We start from the raw sequence: 23,181 nt of genomic DNA on the forward strand, positions 1-23,181 counted from the left end.
AGGTAAAATCAGGACAGGAAATGCTATTTCCCATCTACTACGAAAATCTAGTCCCTTTTCTGTCTTTCACAAGTGTGGCAATTTTCTGTAGTCCTGGCTGTTGATTGGGGTAAGTCCATATTGCTACAATGGTCCTACAGGCTTGTGGGACATAAATCACTTTAATCGGGCCATGACTCAAGGGCCTATTATTGGTTTATTTTTCCTTACTTAGAATTTTTACACATAAGACTTTGATATTTAATATTTCATCCAAAAGTTACCTTTTTCTCATTTATTTGTTTTTTTTTTCTTTTGACAACTGATTCATATACCTCATAACTTAGCCATGTATTCCTGGGCAATCCAAGTGTTTAGCAACATCCTCCTCAGGGAAGATTGTATAATTGTCATAAAATTCTAGTTTTATAAAAAATTTTGTCTGAAAATAAACTTAAGATAAGAAATTTGCTACCTCCCTGAATCAAGAAAGTGAACTATTTGGAGATGGCGCAATGAAGATGCCTGCAGAAACCACACACTGCACCAAAAGATCCAGAATGAACTTTGGGATGTAGTGAAATTGAACTGTGAGAGGTTGAACGCATTTATTTTGAATGTAAACTCTTATGCCAAAGGGGACTGCCCCCAAATTGGCTTTCTGTCAATGTGCCTAGCAAACAATCACTTTGCTCTTTCCCTCTTCTATTTCCCTCTTATTTATAACTATTGTCACTTCCTCTTAGAAAGTGCAATATTGTATGCACCTTTAGCTAGAAAATCTTTAGAGGTATGAGTTATGTTTAAATGGTCCATTGGGGGAGACTAGTCTCCCAAAGGGTCAAAAGGAGATTGTGTAATTAGAATCTGTTACCCTAAAAACAACAATTCCTAGCACCCCACTCTCCTTACGTTAGCTCACATAGGGAGGATATGAATTTGGTGTAGCCCCACCTCTCACTCTCTTCTCTATCTGATGCAGCTTTGGTGGATTGCGGCTTTTAAACAGGCAAGGAGAGCTTGGTCACATGGTCTTACTTTGCTAATTACCTTTTTATTCCTATACTTCTAATGATTATTAATAATCATTATATTATTAATAAACTTTGCAAAATATAACACTTGGAGTACTGGACATTAATTTAAATCCTACAGTTGGGACTTAAAGGAAGCCAGGGAAGTCAAAAGTGGTAGCAATCTAAGAAAATAAGCTGAAGATACTCTGTCCTGAAAGTCTAGGTTTTTTCCTACTCATGATTTTATAAGGGAGAAGGAAGGAAAAAAATAATATCAATCTAAAAATATTATTATTTAAGAACTATTAAAGAATATTTAATTTCCCCCAAAAAAAATATCAAGGTTAAATCTTATTAAAGATCAGAGGAGTTAAAGCTGAAAAAGGTCATCTAGTTAAAACTCCTCTATTTATAAATAAGGAAAGTAGAATTAAGAGAGGTTAAAAGATTTGCCAGGGGCAGCTGGGTGGCTCAGTGGATTGAGAGTCAGGCCTAGAGATGGGAGGTGCTAAGTTCAAATCTGGCCTTAGACACTTCCCACTAACCCTAACCCTGGGCAAGTCACTTAAACCCCATTGCCTAGCCCTTACCACTCTTCTGCCTTGGAGCCAATACACAGTATTGGCTCCAAGACAGAAGGTAAGGGTTTAAAAAAAAGATTTGCCAAATGTTACACTCCAAGCCTCCCTTCAATACTTACAAGCAAGTCACCTACCTTCTACAAGACTCAGTTTCTTCCTTTGTAAAATGAGATAATACCTATAGTGCCTATCTCACAAAGTTGTTATGAAGTTTAATGGGATACTGTGAAAGAGAATTCATTACTCTATTATCTATTCTGAGTTAACACTAACTTAAGTACCTCACTAGTGTAAAGGGTAAATTTAAGGTACATTGACAAAAGCCAAATAGGGGGCAGTCCCCTTTTGGCATAAGAGTATACATTCAAATAAATGTTCCATGAAACTTCAGTTCAATCAACCACACTCAAAGTTCATTCAGGATCTTCTTGATATAGCATAGGTTTTCCGCATCTTTCTGTAACAGTTCATTCTCTGGATGATAGGAGTTAGCAAGCTTCTTTGATTAAAGATCTTTCTCGAACAAAAATTTCAAAATCTTGAATTTTTATTAAAATGCAATTCACCCCCCCCTTGAAGTGGATGTTAAGAAACACCCAGTTCAGCTCAGGATACAATGTTGAGTTATGGGGCTGTATGAGTCAATTATCAAAATAAGAGGGAAAAAAAACAAAGAAAAAATGGAAGAAAAAAAATTCAAAATCAGAATCAAAATATCAAAATCTCTGTATATAAAATGTTGAGTAACCAAGAATAAATTCATAATAGGCTCTTGTATTAGAGTCCAATAAATTTTTAGCAGACCCTTGTATTAGGTTCCAATTTAAAGTAATTTCTATCCCACAAGTCTGTAGGACAGAATGCAGTAATATTTCACTTACCATTTGCAGCCAAGACTATAGGAAGTTGCCATACTATAAGAGAGGAAAAGTACTAGATTTTTGTATGTGATAGGGAAGTGTCATTCCCTGGTCTGATTTTTTTTGTCATTCTCAAGGATATGGGGAGCCAGGATGATAGCCAAACTTTGGTACTTGTCTGTGAGTATTTCACAAAGAGTGTGGATAGGGAAGTCCTACGACTTAACATATATCGAGTGTTGCAACCTTGAGTCTCACACTAGGTTCAAGTCCTTTTGTAATGGCTTAGAAGTGTATCAATCCTACCTGGATTCTTTCTTTTTACCTGTGTGCTCTTTTTGGCACTATTCAGGTTAAATCTATCCTCCTTTTTGATCCCATTTCCTAGAATCAGACACAAATATTAATCACAGTCCCATAGTATTTTATCAATAAATGGCAGGTTCCCACAGGCTTTTGGGTATGCATTAATATTATAGCATGTATATATATATATATACATATATATATATGTATATATATATATACACACACTTTAAATTTATATTACTGCTGAATAAAAAAATTAATATTGATTGTATGTACCTTAAGTATAAGAAATGAACAAAAAAAGGAAAAATCAAATATTCTAATCAAAATAGAAGAAAAGCAATAATAAAATTAATGAAAAAAATTCAGGGATTCAATGTGTTCCCAAAAAACAGTATCCAATTGTCTATGGATTATTATCTCCAATGCATGTGATAGGATATAGTCAATCAATCTCAATAGGAGATGATCTCTTTACATGTGAGCAATGAATCCAAGAGTCCTTCTCTCCAATCTTTATAGATATTGGAGTAGTTAACAATATTTGGAATGGCCCTTCCCAGGAAGGATGAGTTGCTCCAGTACACTGGAAATTCTTTATATACACCTTGTCTCCTGGTTTCAGGTCATGAAGTAAGTTCTGTAATTCCTGTATATAGGAAACAATAGTAGTATCTCCCCCTAATAGTGATGTATATGCAGGGGAGAAAGGCTTAGCCTGTGTAGGTTAATGTCCAAAAAGCATCTTGAATGGTGAGATGTGTAGGTCTCCTCTAGGCCTACTTCTAAGATAAAATAGGGCCAGAGGGAGAATTTCAGGCCATTTTAAATGGGTGTCAGTGCATAATTTGCCAATCATAGTTTTAAGTTCTTTATTCATTCTTTCAATTTGGCCTGAGCTCTGAGGATGATATGGAACATGGAATTTGGGGGTTATCCCTAAGCAAGAATATATCTGATTTAGGACAGAATCAGTTAAAATGACTTCCTCTATCTGAATCAATACGTGCTGGCAGGCCAAAGCAAGGAATCTCTTTTAAAAGCACCTTAGCAACAAAAGCCACTGTGGTTCAGGCTGCAGGAAATGCTTCTGGCCATTTGGCCAATTGATCTACTATAACTAGACAATTTATGTCAGGCCTTCGGCATTGTTATGTAATCTATCTGTAGGTGCTCAAAAGGTGTGTATGCCTGAGGACACCCACCAAAAGCTTTGCCATAAAAGGCATATTAACTATATGCTTGGTAGGTAGAGCAGGCTGTACACACTTTAGAGGCTATAGTAGTTATACCAGGAGCTATCCATACTCTCTTAACAGATTCCATGATGCCCTAGGTACCAAAGTGACCATTTTTATGAATAGATTGGCAAATTTGGTGATAGAAACTTCTAGGGAGCAGGGGTTTTCCTTCAGATGACACCCATACTCCATTAATCTGTTTTGCTTTAAATTTTTGCTTCCATTTTTCCACTTCCTTTTCATTATAGGAAAGTGATAAATTTAAGTCATCAGTGGTTAATGTTAAAATTAATTCAGGTCCTTCTATGGCTGCTAACTTTGCAGCAGTATCTGCTCGGTCATTTCCTCTAGAGACAGACAGGGTCAGTGCCATCTATATGGGCAGAGCAATGAACTACAGCTAGAGCTTCAGGCAGCTGGAGAACAGAAAGAAATTCATTCATAATGTCTGCATTAGCTATAGATTTTTGAGCTGAGGTTAAAAATCCCCTCTGGAGCAATAGTATCTGGACTGAGTGACAAATGCCAAAAGCATATCTAAAATCTGTATAAATTGTTGCCTTTTTATCCTTAGCAATTATACAGGCGTGTTTCAGGGCTGAGTTCTGCACCTTGAGCACTAATATTAGAGGGCAGTGAAGCTGACCACTCAGTGGCAAATTCTGTGACTATAGCAGCTCCAGTGTAGCATATGCCATCCCTCATAAAAGAGGAACCTTCAGTAAATAAGACCAGATCTGGATTGTCTAAGGGAGTATCCAAGAGATTATCTCAAGGCTTTCTGCCATGGACACTACTGTTTCACAACTGTGTAATGGTTTTCCTGAAGTTGGTAAATCTGGAAGCAAGGTGGCAGGGTTAAGGGTTGTACAGCATAACAGAGTAATATCTTTGTTGTTTAACAAAGTTATTTCATATCTTGTAATTCACTGATCAGAGAATGCCTGTATTCTATGCCTTAGCAACAATGCTTCTACCTCATGTGGGCACATAATTATTAATGGGCATCCCAATACTAGATCAACAGTTTTTGTCACTAGTAAGGCTGTAGTGGCTACTCCTCTAAGACATGGTGGTGCTCCTGATGCTACTGGGTCCAGTTGGGCAAAATAATAAGCAATTGGACACTGAAAAGGTCCCAAAGTCTGAGTTAAAACACTTGAAGCTATCCCTCTCCGCTCATGTACATACAAAGTAAATGGCTTGTTGTAATCTGGGATGCCTAGAGCGGGGGCAGACAGGATAGCCTGTTTAAATCTGATATAGCTGACAGGTGTTCTGACTCTAATTTAAGTGGTTCAGGGACCAAATCCCTCATTAGTGTTATAAGGGGCTTAGTAATTTCCCCATAGTAAGGAATCCATTGTCTATAAAACCCTGTTGCTCCTAAAATTGCTCTCAACTGTTTCTTAGTGGTAGGAGTGCTTAAGTTTTGAATATTTTCAATTCATTTGGGAGAAATAGAGCAGGCATCCGCAGTCAGGATGAACCCCAAATATTCTACTTTAGGGAGACACCACTGAACTTTATTCTTCAAAATCTTATGCTCTCTTTTGTGTAATTCCAAAAGAAAGTGTTTACTATCTTCCTGACATGCTTCTGCATCTGTTGAAGTCAAGAGTAGATCATCTACATAGTTGATTAATTTGCTGTTTTTAAATGTTATATTATCTGTGCCTTGGCTCAAAATTTGTGCAAATAAACTCAGGCTTTCCACATAACCCTGGGGCAGACGACTCCATGTATCTTGGAACACTTCCAGGTGAAAGCAAAGATATGCCTGGAATCCTTATGAATGGGTATGGAAAAGAAGGCTGAGCACAAGTCCACTACTGTAAAGTATGTCCCTGTGCTAGGAATAGAAGAAATGATCATATGTATGTTGGAAACTACGGAGTGTCTCTTTATAACGTGATTGTTCACAGCCCTCAAATCCTGTATGAATCTATAAAGGTACTTGCCATCGGGCCTTATTTTTGGTTTTTTAACGGGTAGGATGGGTGTGTTGCATTCAGATTTAAAAAGGATTATTATTCCCTGATCAATTAAGGAATTTATTACTGGGGTAATACCCTAAATTGCCTCTTTTGAGAGAGGATACTGAGGAATGGAAGGAGGTGGACTAGATTTAAGTTTTTATCTGCACAGAAACAGCCAACTTAAGTAAGCCTACAATAGAGGAAGATGTGGCACAAAAAGACTCTGGTATATCTGCAGGTATTGCAAAGGTGGGATGCTCTTTCCCCTCCTGACTCTCTGAAAGAATTATAGGGAGTAATTTTAAAGATTCCTCAGGTACTTCCATCTGGGAACCATCTGGGGGAGCAAGTTATTGTGGTTCTGAGTTTGCATAGAAGGTCCCTCCCCAGCAAATTTAAAGAGGAGTCAAGCATCAAGAGGAAAGAATGTTGTACTTCTAAGGGTCCTACAGACACCATCCTAGAGGAAAGCTTTTTAACTCTTTGGGTTATCCCTGACATTCCCATTACATTCTCTGAGCCAATAGAATAGCAATGTAAATCAGGTGTACTCTTTAATACAGACCCAGAAGCTCCAATGTCCAAAAGACAATCATAATAGGTGTTACCCACCTTTAAGGTAGCATGAGGATCATTAGTATGGGGGGGCAATGGATAGAGACAATGGGTAGTACGACATCGGGGTCTGGAAAACCAAAGGTTGTATCCTCTGATTCCTGTGCCCCAGCCCCCCCCCCACACACACACACCTTCATAGTATTTGGGAAGTTCCTTGGGCAATCCCCTGAGGGACCCCCCTCCGAGGGGCATTATTACCCCGAGTATTTTTTTGGACGAGCACCACTTAAGTTATATTGTTGTGGAGTCATTTGGTTTGAGTTATCATTTTCAATACCTATTCCTGTAGTTTTCATTCCTAAAGTTGTGGTTTCCATTATCATTACTATATTATTCTATAATCATTATTTCTGCAGTTGTTATTAAACTGCATATTCTTTCTGACTGCCTTGAATAAATTTCTACACTCTATCATTCTGGGGCCCTTCTCATAGAATTGGCAGGTAATGGATTGATAATTAGATTCTTGGAGAGGGGCAAGTGCCATTGGCTGAGTATCATGCCCTTTTTCCAGTTTAGCAATCTTAGTTGTTAAATATGTCAATCAGTTCTCAATTTTCTCCATTAGATCATTAGTCTCTTCCTCCTTTTGTTTCCCTTTGAAACATATAGAGCGGTTTTTCATAATTCTTCAAGATCCATCTGAGGCCACCTTGGGCAATGAGTTCTAAAATAATCCCTAATCACTTTGCAAGAGATTGACAAAATGCCTTCTAATTTGTCTTATGCAATTATCTTTAGAAAGGTCAAAATCTAGGTATCGACCCCCAAACTCAATTATTCTGTCCATGAATCTGGCGGGTGTTTCTTCCTCATCTTGCTTAATTCTTTCAAATTCTGTTCACTTATCCATGCTGTCAGCATACTCTCTCATGGCAGTTAAGATGGTCTCCCTACAATGGTATAGTTGTAAATAATCCTCAGAGTTGATATAGTCCCATTTGGGATCCTGAGATGACCAGTGTGCTGCATTGCACCCCCAGGCTTTATTGACATGAGAAAATATTTTATTTTTCTCACGTTCAATTAAAAAAGCCTGGAGCAAGTTTTCAATGTCTTTGTAAGATGGATTATACTGAAAAAATATGTCTGTCATATTTTTCGTTACCATAAAGGGGTCTTGTTCATATGTAGGAACATTTCATGTGAATTCACTTATTTCTTGGGGAGTAAATGGTATATTGAGCCTTAGAGTCAGCACATTTCCGTTGAGTCCTATTTCAGGTACTTCTCTTAGAGGAAAAAGGTGTCTAGTTAAATTTGGTACCTGTGAGTCAGTTTGACTAGAAAGAGTTTCTTTAGAAGGATGAGATTTCCTTGGGCTGGAATTGGTTTCTGGTTAGGAGAAGGAACTGGAGAAACTGGTGTTTCAGAAGCTGGGGTTTCAGGAGAAGGATCTAAGTTCAGCCAAGATTTGCAAACCACAAGAGAAGCAGTCCAACAGCTGAGCTGTAGGAGAGGTGTTTTGCATCTCCATTTCGGGGGAAAGAATTTCCTCATTTAGAGGTTCAGAAGCAGGTTTGTAAGGGTCAGACATGTTTTTGGTGGGGTCAGGATTTGCCAATTGATCCTGTAAGAAGTATTTTAAATTATCCAATTGGTTTTTCACTTTTTCCTTCATTTTGGCTTCAAAATTTTTCAAGGTAGCATTTCTTGTCACAGTATTTAGGAGTATAACAATGAAATTACCTAAGAACATAAGAAATGGGAGGTATTCTGAAATCTTTAATGTCCCTAATTTATCAAAAGTCATACAAATTTCATTGAATGTAGTATTCGTTTATATATATATATATATATATATATATATATATATATATTTTTTTTTTTTTTTAATTATTTACAATTTTGGTTTTAGGTGTCTCTACTGGCAAGGGGTTAAAGTTGAGTGAAAACAAAAAGATTTGGGTGTAGTGTACTTTTTTTTTTAAAGTCTTTTAATCCAATCAAGCCCCTAGGCAAAAGGAGACAGAAAGCAAAGCCTTTTGCCTGAGGCTAAGGCTGAGTTTTTGTTTGATTTGGGAGGGGTCACAAGCTTCCTCTATTTCCCTTTCAGGGTAAAACCATTTCTCTCTTTGAGAAAAGTCTCAAAAGCTTTTTCTAGCTGGCTTCACCAGACTTTTTTATTTCTCACTTAATTTTAAAACTAGAGACAGGTTGGGAGCAGGACAAGGCCAAAACTTCCTCCAGGTTTTTCTCACCCCTAATTAAAGAGTAATCTAGGCAGTATTGTCAGTGAGGATTGGCTAATTGAGTTGTTTATTCCCTAAGGGAAGGGAAATTTGGAAACAATTTCCCTGGCTAAGGCCACTTAAGGCCCTGCCACTTTTAGGTTTAAAAAAAAAAAAACAGCTGTGTCAATTCAAATTAAGGAGAAAAGAGAAAAAAAATGTTTTATACTCACCTGATCTCGCAGCTGTGTTTTGAACTGCTGAGTTAGATGCTTAAAAGACTGACTTGAGGAGGTAATAAAGAGAGAAAGGAAAGGAAGGTTTCACAAAAATTTGAGGGTCCCGGTCACAACCTTCATGGATTAGCCAGATTGTAAGGGGTAAATTTAGGGGTTTTTTTTAACTGAATATAAATTCAGTTGGTCGCCAGGGATTAATTCAAATCCCAATAAAAATACTCGTCAGTTTGGGAATTTTATGGTGGTTTAATTAATATAGAGGGAAGGAATTATGAAGAAGAGGGAGAGAAAGAGGTATAAGAATTTTCTGGCCTAGCCTAAGCTAAGGGAAGTTCAGAGACCTCAGCCATGAGGCCTCCTGTGAGATGAGGGGCCTCCTAAGAGGATAGCATTTAGTAAAGGTAAAGGAAAAAAAGTAATTAGCCTAAACTCCAAGAGAGCTCAGGGAAGATCCCTCACCTGACCCATGCAAAGATGCCAAAATGTTGCCAGGAGCCAAACCGCTAGTCAAAGCAAATGACTCCGAGAGAGCTAGTCTCTGAGAGAGAGACCCGAGCTCAACTCCTCTGCCGCCCAAAGAGAACAGCAAGAAGAAGTGACGTGAAGATATAGACTTTTTTATATCACCTCCTGCATCTCACATGTACCAATGGTAGCTTAAGCTTGACTTAAGACAGCGCAGCAGGTCTGTCAGTTGTTTCTGATTTGTCATTTGCTAGCACATGGCTATCATAGGCCATCCTTCTCAACACTTAATACTTAAGAAGGGGTGTATACATTCCTGATTGCTAGACTAAGCAGGGTGGAGTAAATCTAAAATTCACACTAGATTATGAAGAAAGGATTAATTCTCCTTTGTTTACCTTTTCAATGAACTAGGTGGGAGAGCTTGCAAACCACGTAAGTGAATTCACACCCTCAGAAACTCAATCAGCTAGGACGAGTATTCCCCTCTCCAGAAGGTGAATTTTAGAAAATTTACACCCTGAAATAAGAACTTAAGCTTCAGAAGGTGAGAAATTGATCCCACAGACACTGCCCCCTAGGCAGTGCTAGACAATTTGGAACCTGTGACTGGTCCCTATGAAGAGGGGCAAGGACAAAAATTCATCATAAAAGTAAGCCCCAAATTCCCTCAGAGGCGATTGTCTTTGAGAAGATAGTCTGAAGAGATTGCCTTCTGGAGATAGTCTTCTAACTGGGGAAAGTCTTAAGAGAGAGACTTGCTGGAAACTGTAGCTTGGAATTCAGTTTCAACTTAAGACTGACTCTTGGACTACATCATCGGGTGAGTGAAAGGCTGACTCCTTTCCTAGTTTCCTAAGAGACTAGCTTCCATTTTGGAGGGGGCTCTGGGGTTCCTCACCACCAACCTTCCTGGTTGAGAGCTAATTAATCTCTGCCTGGATTAAGCAGACCCATAGTAAACATTTAAGTGGATAGGACAGATGACCTCTCTAACCTCTTCATATTTCTCTACTTTATTGTTTCCTCTCCATTATGTAAATATTTGTAAATAAATTTCTGACTCGAGATATAATATTGGCAACCATCTAATTTCATAAAATTATTGTACAACAATTAATTTTCACCTTTACAATACTGTAGGTAAAGAAATTTATAAAATTTATTATATAATGCCAATTGTTTCTATTAAATAGCAGAAAAAATAATTCTCCTTTAGCAAAACTTACCATACTTCTTCTAATATAGTCTATGGCTTTCTTCATGTCCATGCCTGACCAATTATTGAGCATATAGCAAATACAGGAAGCACAATAGACAAACCTCATGTCATTCTCACTACCTTCAGGTACAGCACAAAAACTGAAAGAAATAAAAGATTTTGTTCTTAGTAATGTATTGGTAATTACTACTTGCATCTTACTCCTCCTTTCATTAAAAAGGAATATTTTACTCCCTTTAAATAACAATATAGGGAGAGATTAGGTTTGGATCAACATCTCACACCCTACACCAAGAAAAACTCAGAATGGGTGAATGACCTGAATATAAAGAAGGAAACTATAAGCAAATTAGGTGAACACAGAATAGTACACTTCAGATCTTTGGGAAAGGAAAGACTTTAAAACCAACCAAGAGCTAGAAAAAAAATCACAAAATGTAAAATCAGTAATTTTGATTACATCAAATTAAAGTTTTTGTACAAATAAAAGCAATGCAACAAATATTAGAAGGGAAGCAAAAAATTGGGAAACAATCTTTGTAACAAAAACTTCTGACAAAGGTCTAATTACTCAAATTTATAAAGAGCTAAACCAATTGTACCAAAAAATCAATCCATTCTCCAATTGATAAATGGGCATGGGACATGAATAGGCAATTTTCAGCTAAAGAAATCAAAAACTATTAATAAGCACATGAAACAGTGTTCTAAATCTCTTATAATCAGAGAAATGCAAATCAAAACAACTCTGAGGTATCACCTCACACCCAGCAGATTGACTAACATGACAGCAAAGGAAAGTAATGAATGCTGGAGGGGATGTGGCAAAGTCAGGACATTAATGCATTGCTGGTGGAGTTGTGAATTGATCCAACCATTCTGGAGGGCAATTTGGAACTATGCCCAAAGGGCACTAAATGACTGTCTCCCCTTTGATCCAGTCATACCACTGCTGGGTTTGTACCCCAAAGAGATAATAAGGAAAAAGACTTGTACAATAATATTCATAGCTGTACTCTTTGTGGTGGCCAAAAATTGGAAAATGAGGGGATGCCCTGCAATTGGGGAATGGCTGAACAAATTGTGGTATATGTTGGTGATGGAATACTATTGTGCTCAAAGGAATAATAAAGTGGAGGAATTCCATGGAGACTGGAACAACCTCCAGGAATTGATGCAGAATGAAAGGAGCAGAACCAGGAAACATTGTACACAGAGACTGAAACACTATGGTACAATCAAATGTAATGGACTTCTCCATTAGTGGCAATGTAGTTATCCTGAACAACTTGGAGGAATCTACGAGAAAAACCACTATCCACATTCAGAGGAAAAACTGTGGGAGTAGAAACACAGAAGAAAAACAACTGCTTGACTACATGGGTCAAGGGGATATGGCTGGGGAGGTAGACTCTAAATGAACATAGGAATGCAAACACCAACAACATGGAAATAGGTTCTGATCAAGGACACAAGTAATACCCAATGAAATTGAGTGTCAGCTGTGGGAAGGGTGGGTGGAGGGGAGGGAGGGAAATAATGTGATTATTGTAACCAAGGAATAATGTTTTAAATTGACTAAATAAATTAATTCAAAAATAAATAAATAACAATCTATTTAGTTTACACTATTGCCTTTGCTAAATTTACCAAATCTTTACTGAGCAATAACATCATTATTCCACATTATAGCACAAACTAGCCAAATACAACATTGAACAACATAAAATAATAATTTTATCATCACTGTTCTACATTACAACATAACCTAGGAAAAGAATACTAGACTTTTCAAGAGACCTAAAAGAACACTGTTACTTATTAATTGTATAATCAGGAGCAAATCCCTTATCCTTTTCAATTTGTTTTCACATCAACAAAATAGTACACTCCCATTGATAGGAAGCAGCACAGTATAAGGCTGGGGAGTCAGGAAGATCTAGGTCCAAATTCCACTTTGAATACGTAATAGCTGTATAAATAGAGGCCCTATTTAACAACCACCACTACTACTTGGATTTGTATTACTACTTAACAGTCTATTGTGCTATTTTATTATGACTCAGTTCCTATGTGGCTTTACTTGCTGCTACTTATACTATCTCCATTCTTAATACCACCTCTGAGGAACAGTTTTATCGGTTCCTATTCAATCCATGAATAGCTGTGGAATAATTTCAGTATTATAGAAGTAGTAATCATAAAAGAGTGGCATAGATATCAATGTTTTTATGGAATTGATAAGAAAATTGCTCTTGGAAAAATTACAGTAGAAAGGGTAATGAATACAGGTAAAATCACCTGAGGTGCTACAAAGTAAACTAGACCAATACCCCAGAATAAGATAAATGTCTCTCAGGTGTAACTACATAATCAGGAGGTTTTATGGGATATATTTTTGGGAGTATCTTAGATCTTGACTTCTCATTTATATACAAGCAATGGAATATATTAAGTTTAATAATTTAAAACGACTACATAATACAAGGGAAGACAAGATGTAAGCATGTAATATTTTCCATACTAACTATGGGCTACTTTGTCTTCTGTTATTTCTAAATTAATACCTATATTTGAATAAATATATTTTTCTATACAGAGAGAGATTACTCTAAAAGTTTCAAAGAAAACTCCTATCGCACACATTTATTAGTAGCAACAGCATTAGCTAATTTGCAAAAACATTCTTATTCTTTGCTTGGCTTTTTATCTTATTCTTGCCCACTTCATCTTGTCCTGCCAACAATCCTTAGTAATAGGTTTAAACAAATCGAAAGAATGAAGTTACTATCATTCTTCAATTTTGAACATTATGGAAATTCTGGCATATTTTTCTTTCATCAGAGAAGTCCTAAGAAGGGATACACTGAGTTGGAGGATAAAAAATTGAAGATTTTCTATTCAGCAAAAAATATATTATGAGAATACTATGTATAAGGAATTGTTAGGGCTAAGCAACCATAATCTGCTATCTATCACATAAGGATATTAATGCAGATTTATCATGAGTAGAAGTTATCAGTCAATAAATATTAAGTGCTTACTATGTTGCCAGGCACTGTGTTAAATGCTGGAAACAAAAAGAACATAGTACTAGTGCTGGTATACTAAAAGAGGCAAAAGATAGTCCCTGCCTTCAAGGAGTTCACAATCTAATGGGAAAAGACAATACACAAAAAAGAAGCTGAAAAATAGGAAGTTGGGGAAGGCAGTCAGAGAAGTCCTAAAGTAGTACAGCCAGGTGAGAAATGAGACATTCTGAGTTGAGCTCCTTCCTTAAATGGAAGTTTAGAGTTCATGCTGTCACTTTCAGTCAGCGTGTCAGTGATGAGGTAGGGTACCAAAGTCAGGTGCATGAAGTTTTTGATGCAGGATGATGGGAAATTTCACCATTAATGATTTCCCTGGGGCATGGTGAAAAAGTCAGAAAAGTTCCAAAGTAGTACAACTAGGCAAGAAATTAATATATGTAAATCAGTTATTCAAAAGTAGTTATAAAGCTTACTGAATTATCTATACTCTCCCACCCAAACATCTTTATCTTAAAAAATGATTGGCTGGGAATGGGTTATGCTCTGTGACTATGGAACAAGAGACCTGACAGAGCCATAAAGACACTTTGGGCCAACTGAGGAAAAGCAGCAAAAAAGACAGGCCTGAACACTTTGGCAAGGCCATGTTTCTAGAGAACCACAGCCCTTTGTTAGGAGCCAAGGTTAACTCCAAGATAATAAGTTAAGTCATTCCTCAAAGGGGCCCCAGTAGTCTGGCCAGACTCCTCAGACAAGCAATACCTGCAAGGCTTTGCACTATTTTAGGCAAAAGACCTAAAAAGCTGTATCTTCATAGAGACATGTATACAAAAGCTAAAAACCTTTGTATTCTGTGTATGACCAAATTTGTACCTGCTGTTACCCTCTCCTCACTCCATTGGCTCATTCTGATATAACGCTTATGAGTCCTGATTGGCTTTCAATGATGTGATGCTTTTGTAAAATCACATATATATTGGACCTATATGCTCAATAAAATTGAAAACTGTTGCTTGAAGGCCTCGTTATCTCCTCAAGTCCATATATTCGGAATCTTGTTCATTCTACTGTCTGTCTTTGTTTCTCTGTTGTGTCTGTCTTCTTTGGTTTCTCTGGGCTAGATCTTGGAGAAGCCAGCCATTTTGTCCCTTTGGGCTGACTTATCAGTAGCAGCCCACAACAAAGGCTCTTGAGTGTTATTGGGGCACATAAGACCTTGGCCTCATTAACAATAGTATAACTTGCCTAGGCTGAAACTGAAATCTTAGAATTTACTCTCTCCCTCCAACAAACTGAGGAGTAATATTGAGTAGAAAACCTTTCCTAATGCCCTCCCAAACTACCTCATATTTAAGTAATTTGCTTACATTTGTATTTATTCACTTCCATTTTTTTGCTATACACAATTGTTTCCCCCCATTCAAATATAAGTTTCTACTGAGTAAGGATTCTTCATTCTTTGTACTCAGGTCTTAACACAGTGCCTGAGATATAGTAGGTACTTAATAAATGTTTATTTCTATGGAATATTTTTCATATAAAATAAGAATGTGTTTGCAAATAAACTATCTACTGTGAACTCAACTCTATATGAGATGCTAAGAGGCACCTAAGGCTTTCCTTTTCTTCCTCTATTACTCTGTGATCTCATCAGCTTCTATGGATTTAATTAATATCTCCATGCTGATGATTTTCAAATCTACCAATCCTGAAATGGCTGACCTCCAATCTCACATGTCCAGACATCTGAACTAGCTGTATAGATATCTTAAACTCAACATATCCAAAACTGAAATCACTTTCTCTCCCCCTAAAGCTCTCCCTCTACCTCCTACTTTTCTTATTACTATAGAGGGCAACACCATCCTTCCAAATCCTTCAAGCTCACAAATTAGGAGTCATTTTATAGTCTTCACAATCTCTCACCCCTCATATTCAATTTATTGCCAAGGCCTGTTGACTTCACCTTTGTAACATCTCTCAAATATGCCCCCTTTTCTCCTCTGACATTCCTACCACCTTGGTACAGGACTTCATCACCTCACACTTGGACTACTACAATAGCCTGCTGGTGAGCCAGCCTACCTCGAGTCTTTCCCCTCTCCAAGCTACCCTATTCCCATTCAGACACCAAAGTGATTTTCTTCACCCCACTCAAAAAACTCCAGTGGCTCCCTATAGCATCCAGAATTCAAAGTTTAAAACTCCTGTTTGGGATTCAAAGCTCTTTATAACCTGATCACTTCCTACCTTTCCAGATTTCTTACACTTTAATCTTCATTGAATACTCTTTATTCCAGTGACAGTGGTCTCCTGGCTATTCCATGAACAAGACTCTTCACCTCTTGACTCTAGGCATTTTCTTTGTCTGCCTGCAATACCTGGAATGCTCTCCCTCCGCATCTCACTTGCTGGCTACCCTGGCTTCCTTTAAGTCTCAACAAAAATCCCATCTTCTACAAGAAGTCTTTCCAAATTCCTCTTAATTCCAGAACCTATCCTATTTTCCTTTTTATTTTTTTTATTTATCCTGTAATACAGCTTGTTTGTACATAGTTGTTTATTGTTTCCTCCATTAGACTATAAGCTCCTTAAAGGTAGGAACTGTCTTGTGCCTCTTTTTAGATACCTACAACTAGCAAAATGCCTGAAACACTGTAAATGTTCACACAAAGAAAGAGTTTAACAAATATTTATTTGACTGACTTGCTTTTTAAGAATCAGTGAGTAATTTATATGCTTTTTGACCTGTTAGTTCATGAATATATTAAAGTTTTTTGATAACTATAATTCAAAATTATTGGTTTCCTTAATATCCCTATTTATTTTATTAAAAAATATTCTAAGAAGGGGTCTGCAGACTTTACCACTAGGGTTCCATGACACAAAAAAGGTTAAGAAACCCTCCCTGTACCAGATAAAATTGGATAATTTTCTTGTACTATTAACATGAAAAGACTCTATCCTAAATAACTAGAGATTAATTTAAAAAAATACACATTAAAACAACTCTAAGGTTTCACCATATACCCCAATTGCCCCAAGATAGCAATTTGGTAAAACATGCAATAATCAATGTCCAAGGGACTCTGCAAAGATAGGCACATTCATTAATACATTTTGTGAACTGTGAATGAACTCTTCTACAAAAGAATTTGGAACTACGATACAAAAAGGACTAAATACCATAACTGGGCTTAAGGAGGACAAAGATAAAGGTAAAGGTCCTATTCGCTCTAAAATATTTATAGCTATACATTTTTATGGCAGGAAAAAAACTGAAAACAAAGTAGATGCTAACCAATTTGGGAATAGATGGATTGTTATATAAACTTAATGGACTATTATGGTGCCATAAAAGATAAAAAATGAGGAATTCACAAAAATTTGGCAAGACATATATAAAGAATTACAAAGCAAAATAAGCACAATGACCACAGTAACATAAAAGACAAACAACACTCAAACTGCAAATTGGACTAACCATTCTGGAAAGGAATTTGGAACTAGATCTACAAAGTCACTATTCTGACTATACTCCTTGATCCAGAAATACTACTATTGGCCCATTCCTCAGAGATCAAAATTGAAAAAACAAAAACAAAAAGAAGCACAGGTACAAAAATATTTATAGTAGTTCTTTTTACAGTAGTCCCAAACTGTAAGCTAAGGGGATACCCACCTCTTGGGGAATAGTTAAGTTAATTTAAATATAATAAAATACTACTGATCCATAATAAATACAAAATGGACAGTCAAAGAGTAAACTGGGAAAATCTTTTTGAATTGAAGTAGAACAACTTACATAAGGACAATATTAAAAAAAATTTTTTTTGAAAGTCTATAGAGCTTTGCTATAACAATGATAAACCATGATGATGAGAGGGCTGAAGATGAAGCACAAAACCCTAACAGAGAGGTGAAGGGCTTAAAATAAAGAATGAGACAAGCATTCTTGGATATGGTCAATGTGGTCATTTGTTTTGCTAGAATATGCATATGACAGTTTTATTTTTATTTTTTAATGGAGGGAGATGGAAAGTGGCATAAAAAAATGCATTATCATATTTTTTAAAAGGAAAACAATACTAAAAACATTCTAACTCAAACCGACAGAGCAACCAATTTCAATCTCAGAGGATTGATGAAAATATCCCTCTTCTTAAGACATAAATGGCTAAAATGTTGGTTTACATGGTTTAACTATATTTCTTATATGGTTATATATATTAACTATATAGTCTCTCTCTCTCTCTCTCTCTCTCTCCATATATATATATATATATATATATAAAAAACAGGGTAAAAATGATGAAAAATAGAAATATAAAAAGTTTTATGGAAAGAATGCATTTAAAACATATTTGAACAACATTTGGAAATAGAGAAATGAAAACCAAATGTTTTCCCATGACATTTTAAAATGAAAAGAAATTATTAAATTGGAATTTGAATGTCCAAAGCCATTGGAGAACCATTTCATGGAATTCTAGTACCTTCATTTCCTCTACTGTAGATGGTAATTAAAGATTCTTGAGAAATGATTTCAGGGAAGGTAGGAACAATTAAGTTCCCATCCAAAGTCCTGTGAAAGAGAATTCTTTACTCTATTATCTATCCTGAGTTAACACTAACTTAAGTACCTCACTAGATTGTGGAGACAGGATTAACTCTCCTTTGACTACCTTTTGATTGAATCAACACAAGCTTGAACTAGGTGGAAGAGCTTGCAAACCACTTAGTAAATTCATGCCCTATTTAGTGCTAGGTGAGAAGACAGCAAGATACTTGGAAGAGCTCCACCCGTTTTTAAATCAGTCAGAAATCTGTAAGAGTTCAAGACCTCAGAAACTGTTCAATCAGGAAACTGAAAACCCTAGGCAGTGCTAGACAATTTTGGAAACTGTGACTGGCCCTTCTGAAGAGGAGCAGGGACAAGGAGTCACCATAAAAGCAAGCCCTGAACTTACTCTGGGAGATGGTCTTTGAGAACATAGCCTAAAGAAATTGTCTTCTGGAGATAATCTTCTAACTGGGGAGAATCTTCAGAGTGAGCTTGCTAGTGTAAACCTCAAATTTCCTTAGACTTATAATTGTTGAAAATTTCACCATTGGGATATTTCATACTTGGAAAATTTCTTACTGATAGTCTATTGGAATGGGAACTCCATTGGCATGGGAGGTTCCTTCTCTTCCCTTCTTAAGATTACTTTAGGACAGAAACCCTTTGCTGAACAATGGAAAGGACTTTGACCTATGCTTAAGCATAGAACAGGAATTTCTTTGAGTCTTGATTGATTTAGAATTGATACAATGGAGATACTTGGAATAAATCTCCACCCTATTCAGTCCTAATAGGATTGAGTAAGGGCTGCAGCCTAGATCAAAATTTAATTATTCCAATCTCTACCATACTCAAGTTAACAGGATTTAGAAAGGGCTGGAACAAAGGAGTATAGATTTAATCATTTGAAAATATGACCTTCAACAGACATGTGCAAAAGCCAGAAACCTCTGGGCGGTCCTGGGTTAAGGGAGAGCCTCCATTGACAGGGAAATTGATGAAGAGTGATTGGTAGATGTGAGGACTGAGGGGAGGCAACTTGGATGGTTTCCTTAAAGATAGGAGGGTCTGGAGACTCGAGGAGGGATTGAGTTTTTGGTCTGTGTGGTTGCTGGGCTCTGAGGAAGCTTGCTCTGAAGGAAGCTGAAGGTGGGGGCCTCTGAGACTGTTTCTCCATTTTGGACACGTGAGTGAAAGGGACTGATCTCTTTTCTTTGCCCCAGCTATCTAAGGGCTTGGGCCTTTTGGCCCAGCCTAAACAGAAGGGGTATTTAAGCCCTATTCCCTTCTCTCCCCTTTCTCTCTCTATATATATCTCTAATTCCTTTCTTGCTGCTATTGTAATTAAACTCCAAAAAAGGCTGACGGCTGACTTGAGTTTTTCATTTAGGAATTACATAGCTGATTCCTTGGCGACCTTAAATTAATATATATCAGTCTTTTAAAGTGATTCCCTTGTAACACTAGAGACTGCGGCTTGGATCATGGGCTTGGAGCTCAGCTTCAACTTAAGACTCATTACTCCTGAACTACTTCTTTGGGTGAGTGAAAGGCTGACTACTTTCCTAGTTTCCTAAGAGACTAGCTTCCATTTTGGAGGAGGCTCTGGGGTTACTCAATACCAGCCTTCCTGGTTGAGATAGGATAGACAACTTCTCTATCCCCCTCACATTTCTTTTTATTGCTTTCTCTTCATTTGTAAATAAATTTCTGACTTATGATATGATAAATATTGGCAACCACATAATTTCATAAAATTATTATCCCATTTTGATCCTAACAGTCCCCACCCTAGGACCCAATAGGTAATTAGGAAATCCTCAAGAGCAAGATGGCCTAAAAACAATGCTTTCTTTAAAAAAAAAGTCATTTAACTACTCCACTTTAATTTCTTCACCTATAAGAGGGTTTGATTAGATTAAACCTATGGTTGTTTGTAGTTTGAAAAAGTATAATATATTAGTCACAAAAGGCTTTCTTTATTTGGGAATAGCCTGTGGATAGTCAAATCTTAGAACTGTTTTCTGCAGAAAGTAAATGAAACCGTCAGAGTTTTTGCTATCAAATCGGTCTTGATAATACTATCAAAACCTTAATTCTATAACATACCAATCAATCTAATTTACTCCCCCCTTTCTACTTAAAGAAAGTTCTAGAATACATTATAGTATGTTTAAATTCATACTACTGTAATTTATTTCTGTATTTAGGTTTACTTTTTCCTACTTCACTACTAGATGTCTTTACTATACTGGTTTCCCTAGCATTTTAATAATAATAATAATAATAATTTTAGCATTTACAAAATGCTTTATGGTTTACAAAGCACTGTGTTTGCTGTATTCTCTAAAAATTGTTTATTTGTATTTTATACAAAATTTTATACTACTATCCACAGTAGACTCTTAATAAATGCCTGACATGCCAATAAGAAATTATCCACATATTTTCGTTCTGAAGAAAAATATGATTTATTTAGGTACTATTCTCTCTTGTTTGGACTAACAAGAAGACTTATTACTAATTATTACCACTAAGAGAATCAACATTTTGAATCATGAAAGGAATTAAAGAGTTAATTTTCTTTATTAGGAATTCAAGCATAGCTTGTCATTCATACCAACCTTTAGTTGGCTCAAATGAGTTTATAATGCTAAAAAAGGTTTGTTATGCTCGCTATTTCAGTTTTGTTCAAATTTGTTCAAATCAAGTAACTTATCTTTAAAACTGACAAAGAATTCATCATACCTTCCATCTTCCAGCTGAAGCGCTCTCAATCCTGCTAAGCAGGCTTCTTTATTTACTCTGCTTAAATCATCTCCAAGAATAACTAAGCATGAGAGTCCGGTATAAGTCATTGCTATATGTCCACTGTCATAAGGATGAGCTATGCCAAGATCCTAAATTTAAGATAATACAATAATAATTAGGAAATTGGTTGTCATGTATCAATAAACAATTCAAAGTAAGATAGCTAGTTAATAATCACATTAAATTTAACTTGCTAATACTTTATAGGTAAAATGCATCTTATGGGAAATCTAAGAAAAACCATAATTCTCTCATTCAAACAATAGCAATTACATGTATTCCAATATAAATTTTAAATTTATTCTGCTTAAAGTTCAATTATATTTCCTGTGATTCATTAGAATAAGAATTTATTAAAACTATAGTTAAATTGGGTTCTTTTTCTTCTGAATGAAAATGACTATACAATTAACTATTTTTTTCTAAATTTCTAATTCTAAATTTCTAAATGTTTCTAAAGTAACAAGTATTTATTCTATGAAAATCTAGTCCCTTATAATTTAATAACCTGGAAATGAGAAAAGTATTTATTCAGTATCATATGCTCCATTTACCAATTAATTTAATAATTAATGTCTGATTCCATTAAGTAATCAGATACAACACAAAGGAACAGAATAAACTGGGTTTTTTTATGTTTTTTTTATTTTTTTTTATTTTAGACAATTTGCCAAAGTATCAGCTGAATCCTGTCCCCTTAAAGTCTTAAAAGCAAAAGGCTAAAAAAGCCCAGACAAAACCATCTATTGAGGAAAAGCCATCTCTACTTTTCAATTAAGAACTGGGGAAAAAAACTCCTGGGAAAATCAGAAATAAATCTTCAATAATGTAAGTTTATGGGGCAGCTGGATGGCTCAGTGGACAGTAAGCCAGACCTAGAGATCAGAGATCTTGGCTTCAAATATGATCTCAGATACCTTTCTAGTTAATGACCCTAGGAGCAAGTCACTTAACCCCAATTTCCTAGCCTTTACAACTATTCTTCCTTGGAACCAATTTAGTACTGATTCTAAGACAGAAGGCATGGATTTTGAAAAAAAGAAGAAAAGCTGTCTGCATCAACATCTTAGATCATATCCCACAATAAGTTCCAAATGGATATTTTATCTAGATAAAAGACCATAAAATAAGGAAATTACAGGAAAATATAAGGCTATACCTTGCATAACTATAGCTGAAGGGAGAATTCTGAACAAGAGACAGATAGCAAGATGAGCCAAATGAGTATATAATTTAGATATAAAGACTGACATAAACAAATGAGAAGAATATAGAAGAAACTGCCTGGCAGATCTAAGGATAGGGAAAGTTCACAAACAAAAGAAAAGATGGAGAGGTTTACCAGGGGTGGGGAGCAAAAGGGGAGGGTGCTTCCAGTTACATAAAATTAAAAAGTTTTTGCCCAAGCAAAACCAATGTAGCTAAAATTAGAAGTGAGAAATAAAAGACAAATAAATGGCTGGTACTTAATAAATGTTTTTATTGATTGTAGCAAGTTTCTCTGATAAAAGTCTAATTTCTAAGATATAAAGGGAAGTAAATCAAATTTACAAGAATAAGCATAATTCTTCAAATGATAAATGTTCAAAGGATATGCAAAGGCAGATATCTGAGGAAGAAATTAATGATAACTAGAGAAATACAAATTTAAAAAATTTTGAAGTACCAATTTTCATCCATCAGATTGGCTAGTTAACAAAAAATGAAAATCACAAGTAGTAGCCATTCTGGAAAGCAATTTGGAACTAAGCTCAAAAAGTTTAAAAACTGTGCATACCCTCTGACTCATTGATACCAATAGAAGGTCTATATCCCAAAGCTATTGAAGAAAAAGAATACATAGGCTACTACATACAAAAATATTTATAGCACCTCTTCATGAGAGCAAACAATTGGTAACTGCCAGGTTGCCCATCAATTGGGAAACAATTGAACAAATTATGGAATATGAATGTGACAGAATACAATTGTGCTAATTATGAACTAATGCAAAGTAAAGTGAGCAGGGCAAGGAGAACAATTTATATGATAACAGCAATATAAAAGTAAAGACAAACAACTGGATCAACACAACAATCACCCATAGCTCCAAAG

General features: G+C 36.0%; 1 protein-coding gene across 4 annotated transcripts in view; it reads right to left on the minus strand.

Annotated features, from left to right (window-relative positions):
• Positions 1-23,181, minus strand: part of PGGT1B (protein geranylgeranyltransferase type I subunit beta) — a 64,041-nt gene that overhangs the window by 21,230 nt on the left and 19,630 nt on the right. For all 4 annotated transcript variants that reach the window (XM_001370169.4, XM_007486609.3, XM_056825044.1 and 1 more), the window contains 2 exons: positions 21,025-21,176; positions 10,688-10,820 (listed from right to left, as the gene is read on the minus strand). In XM_001370169.4, coding sequence (XP_001370206.1) covers positions 10,688-10,820; positions 21,025-21,176 — 285 coding nt within the window. The remainder of the gene's footprint in view (positions 1-10,687; positions 10,821-21,024; positions 21,177-23,181) is intronic.

Source organism: Monodelphis domestica, chromosome 3 (genome assembly GCF_027887165.1).
Source record: "Monodelphis domestica isolate mMonDom1 chromosome 3, mMonDom1.pri, whole genome shotgun sequence".
Classification (NCBI taxonomy): domain Eukaryota; kingdom Metazoa; phylum Chordata; class Mammalia; order Didelphimorphia; family Didelphidae; genus Monodelphis; species Monodelphis domestica.